This window comes from Phodopus roborovskii, unplaced genomic scaffold (assembly GCF_943737965.1).
Source record: "Phodopus roborovskii unplaced genomic scaffold, PHOROB, whole genome shotgun sequence".
NCBI lineage: Eukaryota > Metazoa > Chordata > Mammalia > Rodentia > Cricetidae > Phodopus > Phodopus roborovskii.
Window position 1 is genome coordinate 13,314,606 of NW_026126540.1, and position 22,957 is coordinate 13,337,562.

The 22,957-nt window shown below is 37.9% G+C and overlaps 1 protein-coding gene across 11 annotated transcripts in view; it reads right to left on the bottom strand.

The window, feature by feature from the left end:
* The window catches only part of Rapgef2 (Rap guanine nucleotide exchange factor 2), a 207,353-nt gene that overhangs the window by 26,128 nt on the left and 158,268 nt on the right, over positions 1–22,957 (bottom strand). For all 11 annotated transcript variants that reach the window (XM_051199117.1, XM_051199116.1, XM_051199119.1 and 8 more), the window contains 10 exons: positions 21,474–21,605; positions 13,617–13,794; positions 9,506–9,642; positions 8,708–8,866; positions 3,732–3,884; positions 3,223–3,387; positions 1,991–2,098; positions 1,699–1,902; positions 1,512–1,620; positions 522–768 (listed from right to left, as the gene is read on the bottom strand). In XM_051199117.1, the coding sequence (XP_051055074.1) occupies positions 522–768; positions 1,512–1,620; positions 1,699–1,902; positions 1,991–2,098; positions 3,223–3,387; positions 3,732–3,884; positions 8,708–8,866; positions 9,506–9,642; positions 13,617–13,794; positions 21,474–21,605 (1,592 nt within the window). The remainder of the gene's footprint in view (positions 1–521; positions 769–1,511; positions 1,621–1,698; positions 1,903–1,990; positions 2,099–3,222; positions 3,388–3,731; positions 3,885–8,707; positions 8,867–9,505; positions 9,643–13,616; positions 13,795–21,473; positions 21,606–22,957) is intronic.

Genomic DNA, 22,957 nt, shown 5'->3' on the forward strand with positions numbered 1-22,957 from the left:
TCGGGGACATCTGAAGTTCAGGTCGTCTGAGCTCCTGACAAACACATCCAAGAAAAATTTCAAGAGTGCAGCTGATGTGCTAATTCCAGAGGCTTCTGAGGGGAGAGGCCTTCGGTATATGACGATGTCATCCCAATAGTTAAATAACTGAAGTGGGGGAAATAGTAGTGATAATCAGGGGCAACTGGAAGCAGCAATGTTTGGTGAGCAAAAAGGAGATGTGGAGGGAACACCAAGAAACACAGAAGCAGGAGCAAAAACAGTTAAGTCGTGGGGCAGGCAGGATGTCAACAAACGCCCATAGGAAGTTCAAATGAAGACAAGCTCACCTGTCTCTCATGAAAACTGGGAGTGCACAGGGAAGCAGAATTATGCAAACTCAACTGTCTATTATTGCTCATAAGACACTCTACTGAAGAGACATTTACTAGACTTCTAGGCAAACATTCATTACATCAACCCTTCTATGTATCCTTCTACTAAACACAATAAAATAAGGTGCTGAAAACACCTACACATACTTGTATGGTTTCTGAGGTAAGATACTGATCCGAGTCTTGTCGAGTATTTTCTTTAGCTTGTTTCTCCCTCCTACAGTGTTGGCTTTACTTTTCTTGTTGACTTTCTCAAGACCGATCACTTGCTCCACATCTACAGCAAGATCTGGTATAGAGTAGCGACTGGCCTTCTTGATATCTCCAATTTTAGGAAGATGAGGGGCACCATTTCTTTTCTCTTCAGATAATCTTGTCAGAAGTTCTTTAAATACTAAAATAGAAATACCAGAAAATATCAGTCACAAAAATGGAAACAATGTTGGGCTAACAGTGGAGCATGCAAATACATAAGTAGTACAGACTAGCTATGAAGACTGAAACCCTATTGAAAAACTAGTCTTTATCCAGATGAACCTAAGAAGAGGAAAATGCCCTTCTATCTGTGGGGTGATTGTATTCACCAACAGAAGACAGGTTTGACAGGTCCTCAAGTTGATACATTTTTATCTAAATTTAATTATATACTTACATAAAGAATTCTCTATTATGCATTTATTTTAGCATGGCCCTAGAAATACTAGAATTCTTACTAGTTTACCATTTATAGAAATTACTTCTTCCATGATTAAGATCTAAATGTAAAAACAAAACTGATGATATCTTGCTTGTACAAATACAGCTTGTCTAAAGACCAGAGGATGAAGTTTGCCACTAGCTAACCATAGAGGTCTAGAGGTCTGTAAGGAAAGATGGGCTGGGCAGAGACAAAAGAAAGATGGCTGGGTAGAGAGAGAATATAAGTGGGAAGAAACAGGAACTCCTTTTTTTTTTTTTTTTTTTTTTTTTTTTTGCTACTGAGAAGCTAATGAGTAACGGTGGCTTTGGCTTGCTCCTTCTCTCTGATCTCTCATCATTTTCTTTTATATCTGTCTATGGATTTTTATCACTTAGACCAACTAAGAACTTCATTTATACAAAACAAAAGCAAAAGCAGTCTGAGTTTTCAGAACTTACCAAATAAGTTGGTTTTCACAGTGATGGACAGGTGTGTGTTATTTCTAAGAATTTCCATTGCCTTTGAAAGCTGGATATTTTCAAAATTTTGACCGTTTACTTCTAATATCTAAAAGTGAAGTTATAAATGTTAATGTCAATATCACCACTGAAATTCACACTTATACCCAGAGGTGAGCCCTCTTACCTGATCCCCTCGCTTCAAGCCTGCTTCAGTTGCTTTGCTACCCGAATCAACACTGTCCACAAAGATGCCAAAGCCCTTTTCAGAGCCTCCCAGTAAGATGAAGGGCAGAGGGGCCTCCCGGGACGGCTTTGTTAGTGTCATCAATCTTCGTTTTGCTTTAGCTGCACATGCAATGTTTAGCAGCCTTAGATGTCCTCCCATTTTCTACAAGAGTTCAGGAGGAATAGCATCAACTTAGGACAGGCAGAGGATGATAAACTTAACACTATTCATAGAAACTCACAAATGTTACCTCTCTTTCCAGATTATTTTCAAATTCTTCTAGAAATCGAGTCATTGCAGGATCTCCTTCAAAGTCATTGAAGTGATTATTCACCCACAGTAATACTACCCGCGTCACCTAGAAAAGCAATTGAGTTCAGTATGTTTTGTTTTAGTGCTAAAGATTTGCGATTAAAGTTACTTTAAAAATACAACTTTAAACAATTTATGAAACAATATTGAACATGAAAATTAATAAAAATAAACCCATAGACAGGGATTTTACACATGTAAAAAAAAAAAAAATGAGTTTAGGGATCGGCTTACTGTGCAAGCATAAGGACCCAAGTCTGGATCCATAGCATCCACTTAGGAAGTCAGGTGTGGCCATGTGTGCCTATAATGCAGCAGGAGAGCCCTAGGGGCTCCCTGCTCAGCCAAGGTAGCCATGATCAGTGAGCTCCAGATTTAGTGAGACTCTGTCTCAAAAAGTATAAGGTAGAGGGTCATTAGAGGAAGTTAGCCAATGCTGACCTCAGGCCTCCACATGCGCACGCATGTGTGCATGACATGCACACACAATAACAAAAAAGGTGACTTTCTCAAAACATACATGTGCATGCTGCTTTGCCCTGGATCTTTGAACTTAATGAAGATATTTATCCTACATTGTTTTAGTTTCAAAACATATTTGAAAGAAGTGTAAATAAAACCAAAATACTTTAGTATAAAATTGGAGAGAAACTAAAAAAGTAGAAGAGCAAACTAGATAAGGAAAACCAATGGTAATAATCTAGAAAGGTCTGTGAAAGGAAGGAGCCAACACTACTATGTGCCACTTATCATCCACTGTGGACTTGACAGAGCTTCCCAAATATGCTGGATGGTCAGTTCAGAGTGGGTCCCAAGGGTTTCAGCAGCACAGGCGGATGAACTACTCCAGTGCTACTAAACTTGTAATGTCTACCTGGTATGCACCACTGCCATACCAGTGATTGCAGAGCCTGTGGCATACAGACATTTGGTTATGTCTTACCACATTCCCAAGAGAACAACACACTGGCCTTGCATTTAAAGTAAGAAGATATTTCTGAAACTGAGTGCTTAGAAATCTGTAAGAATTAATACCTGTGTCATTTATCATCTTTTTTTTCTTAGAAAATGTTCTTGAATTTCATTAAACTAATCTGAACATAACTGATGTCCCAAATTTTATCCCCCAGTAGCTCACATTCAGACACCAAAATAGAATGTATTTCCAACCTTATCCCTGAGGCTCGGGTCATTGAACCACTCCAATAACTTCTTTCCCACTTCCATCGGGCTGGAAAGGAAAGTCCGGTATGTTAACAGGAAGTCTTCTATGAATGTTGGATCTACAACAGAATGTTCTTCCACCAAATGCATGGTCAGCCTCTCTGAGGTACCCTGCAACAAAAATAAAAGCCTAGTCACCAATATGAATAGATTACCGATATGGCACCCTAATTTCAAACCTTTCATATAAAACAAGATAGGCAGCAAGACAGATAACTAATAGGCTGCCATTCATCAACCAGTAACTAGCAATAGGTTTTATGATTGTGAGCAAAGGAAGCAGGGAGAAGAACAAATAAATATGAAGTTTAATGACACATATGTGTGTAAATGCCACAAGGAAACCCACTAGTTAAAATATGAAGGGACAAGGAAAAAAAAGAATGAAGAAAAAAGCCATGAGAAACTGATCAGCAAAGTTTTTTCCCCTTGGAAGGAATGCCCCTTTATCCTACCTTGATGACAATGTGGCCCTTCCTCGTTCCGGTCCGATCTAGTTCTCGATGCTCCTTTACCATTACAATCTCTCCTTCCTCCTCAACTTTTTGCATGTTCTTTTCTACTTGGTTCAAAATACGGCAGTAATCTTGCTGGGCAATGCAGACAAACTAGAATAAAATGTAAGTCACGTGTTAATGATAAAGTGCTTAAAAAAGAGCTACCTGCCTAATAATTCAGCTTTAATTATTTAATACTGACATTTCCCACTTCTCCTACTTTCTAAATCAATGCAAGGATGAACCTTAATCAGACTTCTCTACTTTTAATGCAACTCCTCCTTGATTCATTTTTCTAAGTTTATATTTTATTTTTAAAAACCTAACAATCTAAAAACTAAATAAGCCCTCTCACATTTTCAGTTAGGAAGGAAGACTGGCTTTATACATTATGAAACTGTTAAAAGTATGAAAATGGTGGCTTTAATTAGAGATGAAGACACTCAAATGTCTGTAATATTGGAGTAACTGCATACATGGACAACAATTTTAGTAACTATCCTGATTTAAAGAATGTCAGAGATGAAGCCCTGTATTTATTATATTTCAGATTGTTACTTGTAACTTGTATTAAAGGTAGTTCTTGCTCTTAAGAGAAAAAGTTACAGTGAGATGTTATCAAATAGTTATTACTATAGCAATAACTCCATGGCTTGGGCACATGCAGCGGTCAGGGATTATGCATGTATATGAGGTGTGCTGTGGAAGCCACAGGAGGACATGTATGTTACTCTATCACCCTCCATCTTACTTCACTGAGACAAGGTCTCTCAATAAAACTGGAGCTTGCAGTTTTTCTGCTAGGCAGATAGCCAGCAAGTCCCAGAGATTCTCCTGTTTCCAAACCAATATTGGGGTTACAGGTGCACATGGCCAAACTCAACTTTTTACATGGGTGATGGGATGACAAGCTATGGAAAGTGCTCTTCCACAATGAGCCAATGCCCCAGCCCATTTTTTGTTTTTTTGTTTTTTTGTTTTTTTTTTTTTAATTTCCTTGACGCAGGTCTCACTCAATACATCATGTTGATTTCAAACCTCTGGAGATTATCTTACCTCAGCATTACAAGTGCTGAAATTAAAGACTACCATACTTGGCTCAATTGGGAGTTTATTTTAATGTTAAAGCTAAATTATAGAAATCACTTACTACACAGAATAATCAAAAGCTTGTGTGGAAACAGGAGCGGATATTCCAGCAAATAAAAACCATCATTTTCCTTAAAGCTTCAGTAATTTACTCTAGTTTATATAGGAGATGCCTGAAATTTGTTTCTCTTTTAATATGATAAAGATAAAAAGGTGGTCATTAAATTTAAATGTATACTAGATAAAATATTCAATTATTGGAAATTATATTTTAAAGTTGTATTCCTCTGGAGATGTGAAGAAATGTCTATTTATCCCAGATAGGGCAACAACAACAGACCAAAGAAAGTAATCCACTCATCTAGTTTAACAAAAATGGAGTATACTTTGGATTACTCAAAGAAATATGAATGAGGGGTTACCAATGGAAGAATGAGTGACTTACCAGCTGCTACACTACTGGAGAGAATGTTTTGTTTCCTTAGCAACAGTTACTTGCTTATGGATCTTCAAGAAGGGGCAGAGCCTTATGAGCCACTCCCAACCTGCTGTCTAACACTGCAAGTAATTATAGATGTCGAGAGTCCAAGAGGACCAACCTGGCCATACCCAGAGGATAGTGTCCCACAGTGGGACAGTTAGTGTTCCTTGTTAATATTCATGACTCGAATATTTTAATTTTTAAAATTGTTAATACTAAATATTGCACAAATAATCCTAACAATAGCATCATGTCACATCGTGATCATGACACAATAACCCTACATATTTCCCAGTTTATTATCCTAATCACCCATACTTTCCCACCCCAAAGGAGAGGGCAAACAGCACACTGTCTTATTATTTCTGAGCAATGCAAATTATGGATGATGTTAATTTTCTTTAACACAGTGCTCCATGTTTCACTGTGTTCTGCAGTCACTGTTCAGCTAGAGAAGCAGAAAATATAAGAAGGCCCATATGTCTCCTATACCAGCTCACTAATTTTTTTATGAAGCATTTGGAAGCAAAAGTTAAAAATTTAAAAGCCACAGGGAATATTAACAGTTCAACTACACTGTAAAATACAAAGAATCTCTACATTGCTGACCACAATAGGTATGTGTACGATTTTGAAATAGATAACTCATCCCCTCTTAAAGGTATTTTCTTTAAAAAAAAAAAAAAAAAAAAAAAAAAAAAAACAGTAAAAATGTTTCCTGAACTTCTTTCTATAGAGGATTAAGAAAGGTTTGTCTTCAAATAATCTTACATGGTCATTTTTTAGTTTTGAAAAACATAACTAAATGATTTTTCCCATTTATGTTCTAAACCTACATGTCTAAGTTAAAATAAATAGACGTATGAAAGAAAATGCTTTTTGAAGATAAATATACTAAGATTAATCTTCACTAAAGATTACAGGAAATTAGAACACGTCTGATTTGAAATTCTTAGTATGCAGACAGACATTTGGAATGTCTTCACGAACAAATTAAAATAAGATCCGCAAAGAACACAAAAATGTATCGAAATGAATTTCTAATATGGACATATAGAACTTGTTTTTAAAAGAATGGATTGGGTTGAAAGCATTTCTCTTTCTTCGATACTCAGTTTTGCATTAAGAAATTATAGATCTAGCCCTGCTCATTATCAACTGATAGCAGCATGCTCTAGAAGCTCCAGCCCAGCCGGTTACCAAGGTGAGGACTGCATACCAGAGCAGGGGCTGGGTGACTGAAGGGGGAGGAAACCAACCTTGGCCATTCCTGGTGAGAACAGTACACCTGGAGGGCTCTAGTCCCACCTGCAGTCTGGGTGAGTCCTGAATATTCAGCCAGCAGGCGCTAGCCCTACTTGTTGCCCTGTTAATGATAACAAACTAGTGCCTACTGAACATGTAAATACTCACTTTGATAGAGTAAGCTTAGATAAAGAATAAATAAATTCAACCTATGAGTCAGGTCAACTCAAACCACAAGCAATGTGAAAAAGCAGTCTGACTCCTACAGTAACAGCCTGTAGTGAACACAAACTAGATGAAACCTAGCAAAAGAACTTAGAATTTTAAGCTCAAAGACCTCACAGAAGCAAGCAAATTCTTAAAAAGAACTAAAGAACATAGAATTTTAAGTCAACCTGCAATATGAAAGAGGAATCCAATAAGGAGATAGAAATACTAAGGAAAATCGAAACTGCTAGAAATGAGAAAGTGAAAAATGTTAAGAAGTCAAACACCAAAACTCTGTGTAAGGCCTACCAACCTCTAGACTTGACAAAGTGGAAGCATAAGAGCATTCCAACAAGGGCAACGACAAAAACACATTTGAGCTGGATTTGCAAGGTATCTGGGACACCATGAAAAAAAAAAAAAAAAAATCAAATGTAACACTCATGGATGTAAAAGAAGGCGGCAAATTCCTTTTCAAAAGCATAGAAAACATTTTTCCTAACTTAGACAAAGAATTTTTTCCTAGAAACAAAGTGTTTAGAACACCAGACAGGCAAGAGCAATAAATAAATCTTCCCCTCACTGTGTTGTTATTAACTCACCAATTATTCAGAACAAATATATAAATGTAGATATAGATATATAGCAGTAAAAAAGGGTAACTGTGGCACACAGAAAGCCAGGCCCATCAGAGTAAAACAGCAGATTTCTCAACAGAAACTTTAAAAGCCAACTGTCAATTTTGGCTACTCTACCCACCAAAGCTATTAGTGCCAACTGGTGGAGAAAGGAAAATTTATGAAGATAAAAACAGGCTTTAATGAGTTCATGATCACTATGCTAGCTCTACAAAAGACAATTAAGGAACTCTTCAGAAGAATGAAGCACTCTAGTAATGTTTAGACAAGAGAAGAATATGAAAACACTATATGCTAAATAACCGACAAAAAGACAGGACATAACACACACGTTTCAGTAACTCCAAATACTATGGGTCTTAATTTCTCACCCCAAAGACACAGACTAGCATCCTGGATTCAAAGATAGGACTCATCTATTTGTTGTTTCCAAGAAACTCACCACATAATAAAAGATGGGAATGATTTTAACTGGGGAAAAACATAGAAAAATTAATTCCAACAGACAGGGCTAGAATACAAATAGGAGCTGCTGTTTTCATATCTGACAAAATAGACTTTAAACCATAACTAGGTAGAAGAGATAAAGGTCACTTTTATTGGTTAAGAGAGCTATCTGTTAAGAGGATATTATAATTTTAAATATAAACTCACAGAGACTTGTGTACCTAATTTCACAAAACAAATATTACTTGCAGAAAAAGTTACAGATTAACCCAACTGAAATAAAAGAGGCACATTTTTAATACAACAGTATCATCAACTGACAAATCATCCAGGCATAAAATAAGCAAACAGCTGAGTTAAATGACATCAAGGATCAAAGGACACAATGACAAACTAACTGAAAAGGAAACCAGAGATATAATCCCATTCAGAGCCAAAAACAACAAACACACAAAAAAAACACCAACAAATTACTGAGGCCCCCAACACATGACAAAAGAATATAAAAGATCTCTCTAACGAAAACTTTAAAATACTAAAGAAATAAGTTGAAGACACCGAAGATGAAAAGATGTATGTTCTTGGACTAGAAGAATCCATGCTGTGACAATATCCACCCTACCAAAGGTTCAATGCAATTCTAATCCAAATTCCAGGGATGTTCTTCACAAAAATAGAAAATAGTCTTAAAACTAATACGGAAGCAAAAGAGGTCAGAAAGCCAAAGCAATCCTTAGAAATGCTGGAGTTATACTTGGCTTCAAGTTGTTGGGTTTTGTTTTTGTTTTTTCCAAAGAATCAAATCTACACTGTCACACATCTCATACCTGACAGTCATCCACCTTGGTCCTCATCACTCCTTTCATGTACTCTTTGTCCATGGTAGGTGACACACCAAAACTGTTTCCCATGCACAGTATCTCTGCTTTCCCATCTGGATATGTCACTTCCACAGAACCGTTGAGAATCACTGACCAGGAATCCAGCTGAGCAAAATAAATAAGACAGCAGAATACAACACTGTCATCACCTGGCTTAAATGGTAGAAGAGTTCCAAACCAGCCTCCCAGATCTTCTATCACCTGAAAAATCTTAACTGTTTACCAAATGAACAATAAAACATAGCAAAACATCTCCATGCTTTTTAGGCCCGCCACACTGTAAAATCATTTAAAAATTTAAATATTCTCTAAAATGACTCAAGAAAGAAAATTTTCCTCTATACATCAAAGGAAATATGAAGACAAAATGTTCATCACAGCCTCAATAAAACATCACTTTGTTCTGATAAGAGGCAGTGTATTTATGATGTACAGTGCAAAAACTAAAATGCTAATACATCACAAAAACTTGGGGATGACAGTCGATCTGAGTGGTGAAGCACCTATATAGCATTTGATGGGCCAAGTTTCGCCCCCAGCATCAACACAAAACCACTTCATGAAATGGTGGAACAATGGAAAATACAAGAATGGATTCTGAATGCTGTGAATAAATGAGTGGCCACCAGTTTCCACCTATTCAAACGTATTACTGCTGGGGTTTTAGAAGGGAAAGCAAGAACATGGTTTTGCCTGGGAACCACTGATCTTTGAGCTTTATAAGTGGACAAAACACCTGCTGACCTCTTCTCCATCATTTAACACAATGGTTCCAGCTCTTTCCACCACTGCGAACACCATCACAGCACAGAGTTCCCTTCTCACTGACATTGTCATGTTGGCGAAGGCAGGCAGCTGGTGCATAAATTCCAGGAGTTGTTCTGAAAAGCAAATCCATCCTTTGTGTTAAAAACAAGCCCAGAAAATATACCCTAGAGCACACACTGAAGGTCTTCTTCTGCCCTAGATGGGCAATTCCACGCTATGATTAGACTACATCTCAAGCCCTGTGCAGAACTTTTCAGTACACGCTGGCTCTGGTTATCAGTGGAGTAAAGAAGGTGGATAGTATCCAGGGATTCTATCTGATAGGACAGTCTTCTGAGAAATTCCAAAGTGTACCTTACAAAAAGAATAAATTCTGTCTTCTAGAATGGGCAGGCATATCTGTGCCAAGTCACAATTATTTTTTAATCCTGTGAGTAGCAATAAAATATTTTTGCAATCGATGATTCATATCCATGGATCGCAGGAAAGGCAGGAGTAACTATAATTATAAATGCAGTGGCCCTCTGATTTGAAACACAGAGGAGAACAAAGAGGTCATGAACCTCTGCTGGCACATCACAGAACACCCTGCTCTTTCTAGAATGTTCAACAGCTACCACCCCTCATCCTACTGACCACACATTTTACCCCATTCTGTCTCTGGAAGTTGATACATTTTCTTGCAAAGTTCAATAGGTATAAGAAAAATATGAGACATAAATTCCTTTTCAGAAATACTTTGAGTTTAATGTGCTTAGACATTATTGGAAACCAAGTATTACTTTACATATGACTAGAAATAGACACTGTAAAATATCTTTTACTAATAAATATTATTTTTAATGAGTTATGTCCTTTTTTATTAAGGCCTTGTAGCAGTGGGCTAATATACTACTACTGGGCAACATCACCAGTCCAGCTGGAATGATTTTAGACTACTTTGCACAGGTATGTTCATTTGCTTCTTGATAAGATTCCTATTCAATTTATGTTTAGTGAAATCAATTTGTGAACATAGACTAGATTAAAAAATACGACTGGGTAGAAAATGTCTCTGCCATATTTAAGAATAAAGATGATAGAGAAAAGGTCTAATAGTATATGTATACTGTTTCCAAGATTCAGTTGAAATACCAAAATCAGAGGCTGGAGAGACAGGAGTTAAGGGTGTTCTTTCTTGCAAAGGACCAGAGCTCAGTTCCCAGCACTCACATCACAAAAGCTGCAACAACTCAATAACTGAGTTCATACAAAGTCATTGTTCATGAAACAAAACTTAGTATGACAAATTTGTTTTCTTCAAAGTACTGAGCCAAGGGCATACATCTAGTGATTTTTGGAAACCCAAAGAGAAATTGTTTTCCTTCTGCAGTTGTTAAAAAATATTATCAAATAAAGTTTAGCCACTGCAGAGATGTGCTCAGTAGAAAGCGAGCCAGCCAGCTTTGTGCTTATTTGTAGGAATATGAACAGCTCCTACTTTCCAAGAATTCTGAGACAGAAGGCTTTTCAGATACAAAAGTCCTACATTTCCAGGAACAATAGACACACTATGCACAATTTTAAAATCTCTCTCACAACCACTCTAAAATTAACACATTAAAAAGAGAAGATATATCAGTTAGTTTACAAAAAAAGTATCTTCAAATTGATGCATTTATAAACAGTATTTTAGTTTTCTAAATGCCCATGGAAACCACTCTAGAACATACATACTTTTACTATAAACTATAATAGGTGGATTTGTTTTTAAAAGCTGGCCTAAGACAAGAAGAGAGTGGAAACTAATTCTGGCCACTGGAAATAGACAACAAATGTCTGACCCAAGGGAGCCAAAGTATATGACCACCTCAGCCCAAGTTTCTGCCGCCTTGTATGGGGGTTACCTCTCAATAGAAACACCCCTTCGGGAGAGATTGGGGGCATGGAGGGGGTACGGAGCCCCAGTAGGTAAAAAAAAACTTCGTATGTCTAAACTCAGCTTCACTAAGATCCCTCTCCAGGGTAAGGATGCTATAAACAACTGCTGGGGGAGGTGACTGGCACCAAACTGGGGGAAGGAGAGTCTGCTCTGCCCAGCTTATGCAGAGAGCTCCGGGGTTGCAGCTTGCACTAGTTGTCACCCACATTAGGGTGGGTTTTTTCAGTGATTCGGCTCAGTATCCATGCTCCTGTATGCCATCCATGCTCTGAAAATAACCCTTTACCAATATTTCTGTTACTAAGCCCAATAGAAACTCACTTGTTCAAGTTAGATTTTGTTACAAGTATTACTGGTTTATCTCAGGTTCTCTATCAGGGGTGAGTAGATATATGTCATCTCCCCAGGAAAAGTTGGCCACAAAATTCTCCGTTAGCCCAGCCTCTGCTCCATTTTCCTCCCAGAACTCATGCAATCTCCTCTGCCCAATGGATGGACACTGCGGCTTCCCTGAGCTACAGCAGAGCAGGATCTCATCTCCCTTCTTCACCCTGAGTGGCCAAGAACTAGAAGGCACTGTGCCACATGAACTGAAGAATGGATGATTACCAGCACATGTTTTTCATCTCTAAGTGGTTTGCAGTTCCTGTAAATGACTTTAATTAGACACATGTAATCTGAGGGACTGGCTTTCCATTTTCCACCATATGTATACAGCTTCAACTGCCACAGTTTGTAAGTCTGTTTGAAACACAGGGCAACAAGTTCCTCACACCTCCCTTATCTAATCTCACTGACTTCATAGAATTCTGCAAATATGTACTGGCTTAGAGAGTTGGTGAAGTGGCATGATAAACAAAGCACCTGGGAGTGCCAGGGGTACTTACAAATTCTAGAATTCTGGTGAGAAATGACTCTAGGCATCACCTAGTATTTTAAGCAAAAAGAGCCAGAGTTGGATGTATTTCAAATGCAAAGCTATTATTAAGAAAACAAGTCCTGCTCCTGTGGAAAGGGAGAATAAAGCCCGCTAATGTTTAAACTTCAAGGCACACTGAAAGCCTCAACCAGTATGTATCTGTCTTAGGTTTCTCTTGCTGTGGCAAAACACCATGACCAGAAACAACTTAGGGAAGAAAAGGCTTATTTCTTATGACTCTCAGGTCACATCATCACTGAGAAAAGTTAGGCCAGGCATACAAGGCAGGACAGATTCCTGGAGGCAGGACCTAAAGCAGAAGCCACGAAGAAACAATGCTTGCTGGCTTGTTTGTTCTCCATATGTGTATCTTCCAAATCCCGCCAGAATAGCCCACCAAAAAAGAATTCAATGGCTTTCCCAACCTAAAGTTCAAAGGCTACACTTCTCCCAAAAGTCACTGGCACAAGTAATTTCCCACTCCTGGTGCAAATCTGCTTTGGTTGTCTATTACAGTGATAAAATGCCATGACTATAAGCAAAGGAATGGGTGTATTTCATCTTACACTCCCAGATCGCAGTCTGCCACCAATATGTTCAGGTTGTGTCAAGTGAACAAAAAAAACCAAGTAGCACATTATCTATAACTCCTATACTTGGGAGGCTGAGGCAGGAGGACAGCGTGCTTTATGTATGGACCATGAGAGAAGACCTTGCCTAAAACAAAACAAGCAAGTAAAAAAATCTCACTGAAAAAAAAAATAATAATAATAGTAAAAGTAAAAGAAAGAAGAAAATCTAAACTTCACAACCTATGGGCTATGAACTACCTCACTTTGCTATTTTCTTCCACCGAATTCCATTCTCATGACCACTTTGTCAACTGGCATTTAACAAATGTTTAATCCCAGAATACTGCTGAAAGAAAATTACTGAAAGTAATACTGTATTAAGACTTATTTTAACTCACTTAGGAGGGGTCAGAAATAAAGCCAAGATAAACATTATGTGGATGTGTTTATTGGAAGATTCATTCAGAGTATTATTTGTAGATACTGGCCAAGTAAAACTTTCCAACAAATATTTCTTTTTTAATATCAAGGAAGAGCTTTTGTAACCACTATTGGTACTTAGGGAATTCACAGACGCCAGACTTTGAAAAGCCTTCCAGACGTGGGCTGTATTGTACCAGCTTTTACCTTTCAATATATCTACCTGCTTAATGAGTCCATTCCTCAAGCACTCACCGATATCATCATCAGTCCTGTCTATTGGGTCCTTCTCCAGGCAGTCCCTCACGATGTCCCTGCTCATCAGAGGGTCAGATGCCCTCTCGATATCTTCCTCATCGTCATCATCCTCAGAATCAACTGCCGTCTCTGGCAGTCCACTCAGGTCCATGTCACCAGCCTCACTCTCCGTGGCCTTAAATCAGGTGCAAAAATAGATTTTACAAATGATTTTAAGTGAATCAGTCATGGAGAACCCAAGAGGTAAGAACAATTACAGCTCACAATAATTTGTGATCCTTATTTTTCTATAGTTAGTTGGGACTCAGCATCCAACAAGTAGCTGTGTACAACAAAAGAAAAATCTTGAAAGCTGAGCAGCTGTATTTTCTACTAAAATTATGGACGAAATATTTGCCTCAGAAATTAGAATTTATTACAAGAAATGCATAGGACAACATGAACTTAAAAAATAGTATTTGCTTTCACTCAGTTTTCTTATACTGAGTTTGACAATTTGCTGTTTTGAGTGATCCCTCTTCCAGAGGACTGCGTATAAGATGGACGGAACTATGTTTCCCCTGTTGGTCTTCTTGGGAGAATGAGCCATAAACTGAACATAGCTTGATAATTATGTACACCAAACATTACAACTATCTGGATTATTCCAATGGCCATTTGAACTTTAAACCACTAAATAGGGCAGAACGCTAAACATATATGTAGTTGCTATGGGGGGGGGGTACTGCTCCCCAGCTCCCAGATAAAAACACAGAAATTATTTTACTTATGAATGCCCAGCTTTAGCTTGGCTAGTTTCTATTCTCTTTAACTATGTTTGCCTCTGGACTTTTTACCTTTTTTTTTTTTTTTTTTTTTTTTTTTTTTTTTTTAAATTCTATATATCTTTCTTTCCTTCTTACTCAGTGCTCAGTGGCTGCCTGTGTGACTGGCCCCTGGCATCCTCCTCTCCTCCTTTTCTTGCTTCTTCTTCTAGATTTCTGCTCCTATTTGTTCTCTCTGCCCAAAAGCCCTGCCTATTTCTCTCTCCTACCTAACTATTGGCCATTCAGCTCTTTATTAGACCAATCAATCAGGTGTTTTAGGCAGGCGAAGTAACACAGCTTTATAGAGTTAGACAAATGCAACTTAAAGCATACAACACATCTTAATCATTAAACAAATATCCTATAGCATAAATTTATGTAACACATCTTAAGCTAGTATTTCACAACACATATGCACATAAAAGCATAGACTTTTCTATCCCATTAGCACATAACTAAATTATCAACATGACTGCAAGTTAGAAACACTGAATATTTTCTTAATTACAAGAATCATTCATTTCCAGATGGTTTTTAGCCTAATCTGAAGACTAGAAACCACCATCCTTCAGGTCAATCTAGTCTTTAATAACTTATGGTCCAAGTATATCCATCACTTTGACATTGGAGACATGGAATTCACTAATTGCTACTGCATGCTGAGAATGAATTTAAATAAACATTAACTATATCAACCTTGAACATCATAAATGTCTTTTTCCACCTGGAAAAGTGAACTCAGAAAGACAATTTACAAAATTAACTTTGTAAAAACATGTTATTGTAAAGTTTACCAACTTAAAACCATAGCTCACATGATTTTCAAAGGTAATAAAGATATTTCAGAATAGGCCAATGCAAAAAATTTAAATATTAAGTAGAAAAAATTGAATTTAGCTGGGTAGTGGTGGCACATACCTTTTAATACCAGCACTTGGGAGGCAGAGGCAGGCAGGTCTCTGAGTTCAAGGCCAACTTGGTCTCCAGAGGGAGTTCCAGGATGGCCAGGGCCACACAGAAAAATCCTGTCTCGAAAATCAAATAAATAAACAAATAAATAATTTAATAACAGACTAGCATTGAATGTTTTAATATGTCCAGCAATGCTGTAATATCTATATACATGATATCTCATTTAATCCTCACAACAAGCATGGGGAGAGTCTACATCTCACTATTTCCCAAACCTTCCCCAAGGTCAAGGTCATGTTGCTGCTTAACCAAAAGTAAGCTGAGAACCCAGGAATTCTAACTTCAAAGTCTTAATCATATTCTTATAATTTAATTCAGTATTTAAAGAACGAATTGCAGAGTTTTCATTTTGCAGTTCTGGGGACTGAACTCAGGGCCTTGGTACATGTAGCCAACAACTCCAACCCTGTAGCACTTCCTAACATCTCAGTTCAGACCAGGAAACATGAGCTCTAATCTTGCATCTTGAAGCAATCCACAAGCATCTACTATGATCTCTCTAGAGCAGCAGTTTTAATCTCCTTTTCAGTTTGGTGCATAGATTCCAGACTAAAGTAGGTATATTGTAGGAAAATCTAACAAGCAAATAACCAAAAACTGAAAATCTAATATCTGCAAAGCTCCCTAAAGAAAGGTCTTGATACTTCCAACCACTGAAAGTAAACTGCTTAAGGCAGAAGAAGCTACCTGTTACCCCGGAAGGGAATTCATTCTGTGACACTCAGAAATACAATGCAAAGTTGGAATTCACCAAGACTCCTGTGGATACCATGGGGAAACAGAGGAGCTGGGGATGCTACTGCATGCCAAGGGTGTGGTCACAGAAGACAAGCCAACCAGCATTAATTACTACCCCACTTCAGAAACCAGACTGAGACAATCTGCTAGTCCATGGGATTATGTTTCCTTCCCAGTTGCTTCTTCCCACTGAAGATCACTTAAGACCCATCTCCTTGTGAACTCAAAGACCCTCTAGGCCTCTCTGAACAGCACCTTTAGAACCAGCACTCTGAAGGGACACTACGAAAAAGAAATGGAAACAAACAAAAAGCCTTTCTTTTAAATAATAATTTATGTGACTAAAGGTTATGTGTTAATGTAAAAACACAACACATGTCAAGCTATTAAATATTCTATACTGAAGAAATTGTTATCACTTAAATGGAATATATTTACATTTTTGTTGTTTTGTCCACTCCCCCAGCAGGTACTGGGATGTGCCCAGCAAGTTAGTTGAGTGTCTACTGCTGAGCTCTATGCTCAATCCTTCCTCATCTTTCTTTTCTAAGTCTGGTCATTTCTTAGAAGATCTTACTCAGCAAGGACAGTGATATCTCTTGACAATCTGTTCCTTTGGTATTTCTTTGGTTCCTTCATTTTCCCCCTCGCATATTCTGTAGCCTCCTTATTTTTCTTACTGCATTGTTTCTTCACATCAACATGTCAACATTTGTGGGCAGGACACATGGAACAAGATGCTGAATCTTGTGTGTCATGGTTCTGTGCATCTTATATTTTTTAAGGGATTTCTGACAACACGGTAGAGGACATCTTCTTTATAGAGATTGAAAAGCTTTTGGATTCTGCTGGCTCTTTTGGAACCCACTGCCAAGCAGTGGTATCTGTCAGTCCAGGAATAGCCTCTTTTTTTTAAACAAACAAACAAACAAACAAACAAAAAACAATAACCAAGTTGTGAAGTCTCAGATTGAAATCTACAATGATCCTGAACAGACTTTCTCTCTTCAGTTCTCTATAGAAACAATGCCCCTTACTCAATAGCAGGTCCACTCAGCCAAGGTTAGAAGACAGCTTGCTTCATGGGCAAATCTTGTTTCTTGTTCCCACCACTAATTTAGACTTATAACCCTTCAATTCTTCACCCAGAGCATCAGCAGCTACTACTTCTGGGACCTTCTGGGGCCATGCACATCTCGTAGAAAGTATGAAGTTTGTGTGCATCATCATCCACTTCAGTTAGTTTCTGACAGGGAAGGAGAAATTCAGCCGACCTCAAAAAAGAGCCTTCTCTAGTCATCTGTCAAAGATGGAGATCCCTGAGTGGATCTCTATCTCCAGCATGAAGCTTCCAGCTTACCTAACAGTGTTCACCATGCCTATTTGGGATCCGTTCTTAAAGAAATGACATTAACGAATCCAGGAACTTAGAGGATTATATTTATTTAGAATAAAAAAAATCTGTTTAATGTTAAAATAGTACATAACTCTTAATAATACATTTATGAAGAATCAGTAAGCAATCTTTCAGAAATCCACTCTTTCTAGAATGCATTCTTAGAAAAATGGGATTAAAATTAGGACGCTGAGTTAGTTTACTGAGTGCAAACTGGTTTCTCATGCTTAATGCAACAGCCTCTGTTCAGTGGCTCCAACCTCCACCATCAGCAGCTACTTACTGTGCAGCTTTAATTAAGGCACTAAGTGTTTTAAGCACTGGCTTTAAAATCTGTCCTCTGGAGCTGTACCTCCTCTAGCCTGGTCATCCAGGACATACATTTTCACCTTGCCCTTACAAAACTCCACCTTTTCTTCATCAACAGTGAGCCCTGCACAAAACTGATATTTGTACAATTAAACAAAAAACAAAAAATAAGTCTGAATTCTGTTAAATGTTAATCTCTTTATATGCCTGAAAAATATTTTCTTACAAAATTTAATGGGCATAATAATTTTGTAAGAAAATATTTTTCAGGCAATAAAAAGTACCTTTCTTAAAAATACTCACCAGAATCATTGGTATGTTTAGGCAGTTATTTGTCTTTTTTTCATTACTAAAAATGAGTGAATAATTACAAGATTATGTACAGGACATTTAAATCCTAAATTTAATAACTCTTTTTTAAAAGATAGAGTATTAAACACAAACGTCTCTGTAATTTAGTGGTCTTACAGAGAGACCTTACTGATAGGTTGCTCTGTATTTTAAACAACCCCAAATGTGTTTTCAAAATGTTTTGTTAGTGACACATGCATGACACATGGGAGATCCAGCTCATTTGTAGGTTCCTAGGTGTTTGAGAATTTATTTGCAGAGGGAAGGGCTTATTTTGCTTACACTTTCATGTCACAGTTCATCACTGAAGGAAGTCAGGACAAGCAGGGCAGGAACCCAGAGGCAGGAGCTGACAGAGGCCATGGAGGAGTACAGCTTATTGGCATGCACAGCCTGCTTTCTTACAGAATCCAGGACTACCAGCCCAGGGGTGTCCCAGCTCTAAATGAGCTGGATCCCCCCCTTCAATCATTAATTAAGAAAACGTCATATAGGCTTGCCTGCCTACAACCCGATTTTATGAAGGCATTTTGTCGATTGAGGTTCTCCCTTTTCATATGACTCAAGCATATGCCAAGTTGCAATAAAACCAGCCACAGCAGGCCTATGGATAGGCTTTCCCCACTTTTCTGGAATCCGCCTACCCCCTGTTGCCAGCTATGTATTTAAAAGCAGTCTTGATTTTCTTTATTGTGTTAACCACACAACTTCATGAAACCATTATGATGATACTGGAACATGGAATTTGAGATAACGTGAATCTGTGTTTTTGGCCCATGGTCACTCAGAGCTGGCCCTAAAATGATCTCTTATTCCTTTTTTAGGTAAGAGCTGATTATGTCAGCAGTTATGGTACTCAATTTTGGAGCCCTAAGAATGATCTTTCAAGATCAGAGCCAGGAACCAATACCACACCACAGGCCCTGAGGTGTTATCTCCCCCGATGAGTGTGAGTAGTCTTTCTTTGGGAGTCCCACCTCTGTGGTTTGGCTGAGGGTCTGTTTATGCTGAGCTGGCTGCTTAGGATACTACTGGGGTGAGAGCCACTTTTAAGGCCTTTAGTTTAAAGTATCTGTTAGTTGATTGGTTTGTTGGCTTTAAAAGCATTTTTGGTTCCTGACCACTTGGTATGTTAATTTTATTTAAGTGTTCCTATTTTTCTCTTGGGGCTGTGATAAGACACTCTGACCAAAAGCAGCTTGGGGAGGAAAGGGTTTTTGGCTTACAAGTTCAGTTCATGGTCTACCGCTGAAGGCATTCAGGGCAGGACCTCCAAGCAGAAGCCACAGAGGAAGGCTGCCTATAGCTGCCAGTCAGCTAGCTTTTGTATACAGCCCAGAGCCATTTGCTGAGCTGAGCCCTCCTCCCCTCCTCCACCAATGAGGAACCAAGACAATACCTCACAGCATGCCCACAGACCACACTGATACTCATTATAGGCTGTGTCAAATGGAAGTTAGTTTTAACTAGGACAGGGAGGGAAGAAATATTTGGGAAAAGAACAGATTTAAAAAACAAACAAAAAACTACAGCTGATTTTTACATTTGGTGTGTTAATTCAAATTGCAAATAATAAAAAAATGGAAAACTCTAAAAGTAACTCTGGTTTTATGCGTCCTACAGATTAACTATCTGTAAACTGTTTTACTACGTGCACTTAACTATTAATCCTAGGAAACAGAATTTTTTTAAATCATAATTAGGCAGCCTACTTTAATTAGAATGCAAGAACATTTAAAAAGAGCTAATAAGATCAGTAATTTATAAAATTTAACAGGAATGTAAAAACTAAGTTAAAATGAGATGCTAGAAGTAAAGGCCTAGGGAGATGGCTCAGCAGCTAAGAGCACTGGCTGCTCTTCCATAGAACCTGGGTTCAGTTCCCAGAACCCACAGGGCAACCAACAGCTTTAACTCAGTCCCTGGGTATCTGGTGTCCTCTATAGGCACTGTGTGCATATGGTGCACAGACACACGCATGCATGCAAAACACCTATACACATATTTTGAAAACAGAAAATCAAAAGACAGTATTTAGATGTTGTGTCTGAATTAAAGGTAAAATCTAAGGACAGTCCCACACTGTAATCCATCCTTATCTGAATTTGCCTCTTTGCTTTTTATCCCCCAATAGAGCAAAATTCTTTAACAAAGGAAAGATTGCGGCCTGTTTTAAAATAAAGTTAGAGAGAAAAGAGATTCCTTGCTATATTAAAAGCTCCCATTTATAAAGACCACTTTCCCTTGGCAAGCCCATACCCACATTTAGTTATGCCTTATTCTCTTCTTAGAGCCTTTCTTTCTCTTAACCCTTGTGCTTTGGCCTTTATTAAAATGTGTTTTTTACCAGCTAGGTCTAAAATTTATTTCAGCATGGAGGCTAACTCCTCAGGCTGCTTAGATGACAATGTGTAACTATGTCTCTGTCCCCTGACCATGAACATTCCTTATCGGTGGGTATGTCTGTCACTTGTCTGGTCTGTCTGCTGAGCATGGCTTGTTTATTACAGTTGTGGTTCCTTTTACTTCTGTTTTTCTGGCCAGAAGATCCACTTAATGTTAAAGAATTTTGCTCTATTGGGATAATATAAGAAACAATGGATTTTTCCTCCCAGAAAATATTCTTAGAAGCCAGGCTTGGTGGCACATGGCTTTAATCCCAGCACTCAGGATGCAGAGGCTGATGGGGGAACCTCTCAGTTTGAGGCCAACCTGGTCTACATAATGAGTTTCAGATCAGCCAGGGCTACACAGTGAAACCAAAACAAAAAAGCTACATGATCTTTGATACCTTTCAATATCTACTTTTCTGTAAAATTTTGCATGCCGGTGTATTGTAGGGATGCAATCAGATTTTCACACCCTTTACATAGTAACAACTGGCAAAACTGAATCTGTATTCCCAGGTCACGATCCCTCATATTTGGCTGCAAAATAAACTATTTTTAAGGGAATGAATTTTTGTGTGTTGATATGACCATATAATGGTAATTTTGCTGCTTTTTGGTTAAGTCAGACTTACATACCGAAATCTGTCTGTAGACAAGTGAATGAAACATTAGAGTAACAAGAGCCAACCCCGTCACACCAGTTTCTTTAACACTCTGCCAACTGGTAACCACTCAATGGTAGAGATACTTCCTCAAGTACACACAGCATGGCAAAGTCTGTGAAACATAGACAATGCCTCATATACATAACAGGCATCCATAATATTATAGGTCTTAGCTCTATGAATCCCAAAACTCCCTGAAACAGATGAGACTGCAGAGTCCTTCTTACCTGGTAAATATCAGAAAGACTGCTGCTTCCAGAGTCACTGGTGATGCTACATCCTGAGTGGCTGGAGGAAACGTGGGTCACCTGTGGATGGAGGCTGTCAGTGAGGTGCAGTTTTGTGAAATCTGCGGGGAGCTATGGAAGCAGAAGAAAAAGAACAGGCTTATAATCTGAATTAACTTCAAGAAGACACTTAAAACTATGATACTGTGTCCTACTACAGCACATTGAGCGAAAGCTATTACTAGGAAAGGGCCTTCCTACTACAGATTTGAAAACTATTCAATATTGTCCTACTAACCCAAATCACAACATGTTAAACTAGATGTCTAAATAGGTGGGTTAAGTGATTTAGACACATGGATGAACATTTAATTTGGTAAACTACAATTTTCAAGTAACAAATAAATGAAAAAATTACTCTAGTTCTATTTGTTGGCAATTGCCAACCAATGCAAATTTGTACAAATTTTTACATAGATAGCTAAGGAGACAGACTTCCGGTTCATTCATGCTCAAATAATATTTAAAACTTGTTTTGTTTTTTTCTTCTTCTTTAAAGCAAGCATCCTGGAAGCACTGAACCATATTGCCACCTACTAGGTTATACCAAAAGAGATACAACACCTTCTAAGAACTTGAGATTTAAGAGTTTACAGACAACATCCACTTACCTAAACACATACAAGCTCTCCCCCCACCACGCTCTCTCACTTCTTGTTTACACACTAGATTTGTATACAATACACCAATAACAATGACTAGTAATGCATTAGAAAACATACTAGTTGGTATGGTAAAACACCAATATTTGTCTTTCTTTGCTGCTGTATACTGGTCCTATTTAGCTAGTAAAATCTAGTAAGGGCTTGTCTCAGAGACCTTCCAGTCACTTCTTATACTCTCATTCCCTCTCCAGAAATGTAATGGTACCACATTGTAGAATGAGCCTTTCGAGGGAGATGCCTGCACTTTTAGACAATAAGCTTTGATGTCTTAAGCAAAATGGATTTACATTGCACATTCAATCAGACCTGCCTAGATGCCAACAATTTCTATCCTACATACATATGTTTAATATTAGTTTCAAGTCTGTTACTAAATGCTACTGTCAAAGTATAAAGACTTGAACATGGATTTACTGTATAGCATGCAACTCGATACCAAATAAATAAAAGCTCCAATGTTCACAATAGCAGAGAAGTAGTGAATAAATGTGTCACGAGCATTACCTAACAACTCACAAGGGTGATCCCTGAATTTGTGAAATATGTACAACCAAGGACAATAACAATTTATAACAGTAATAATCTATAGGTACTAGACAGGTATACAGGTATGCCTACAATCAGAATCTATGTTCATAACTACCAAATAAGTAACTGAAATTTAATGATTATCACTTACAAATTTAACTCAGACTGACATGTGTCAAATGGAACTTTTAAAATTAACCATGTTAAATTAAGTTACAACTACCTAGTGAA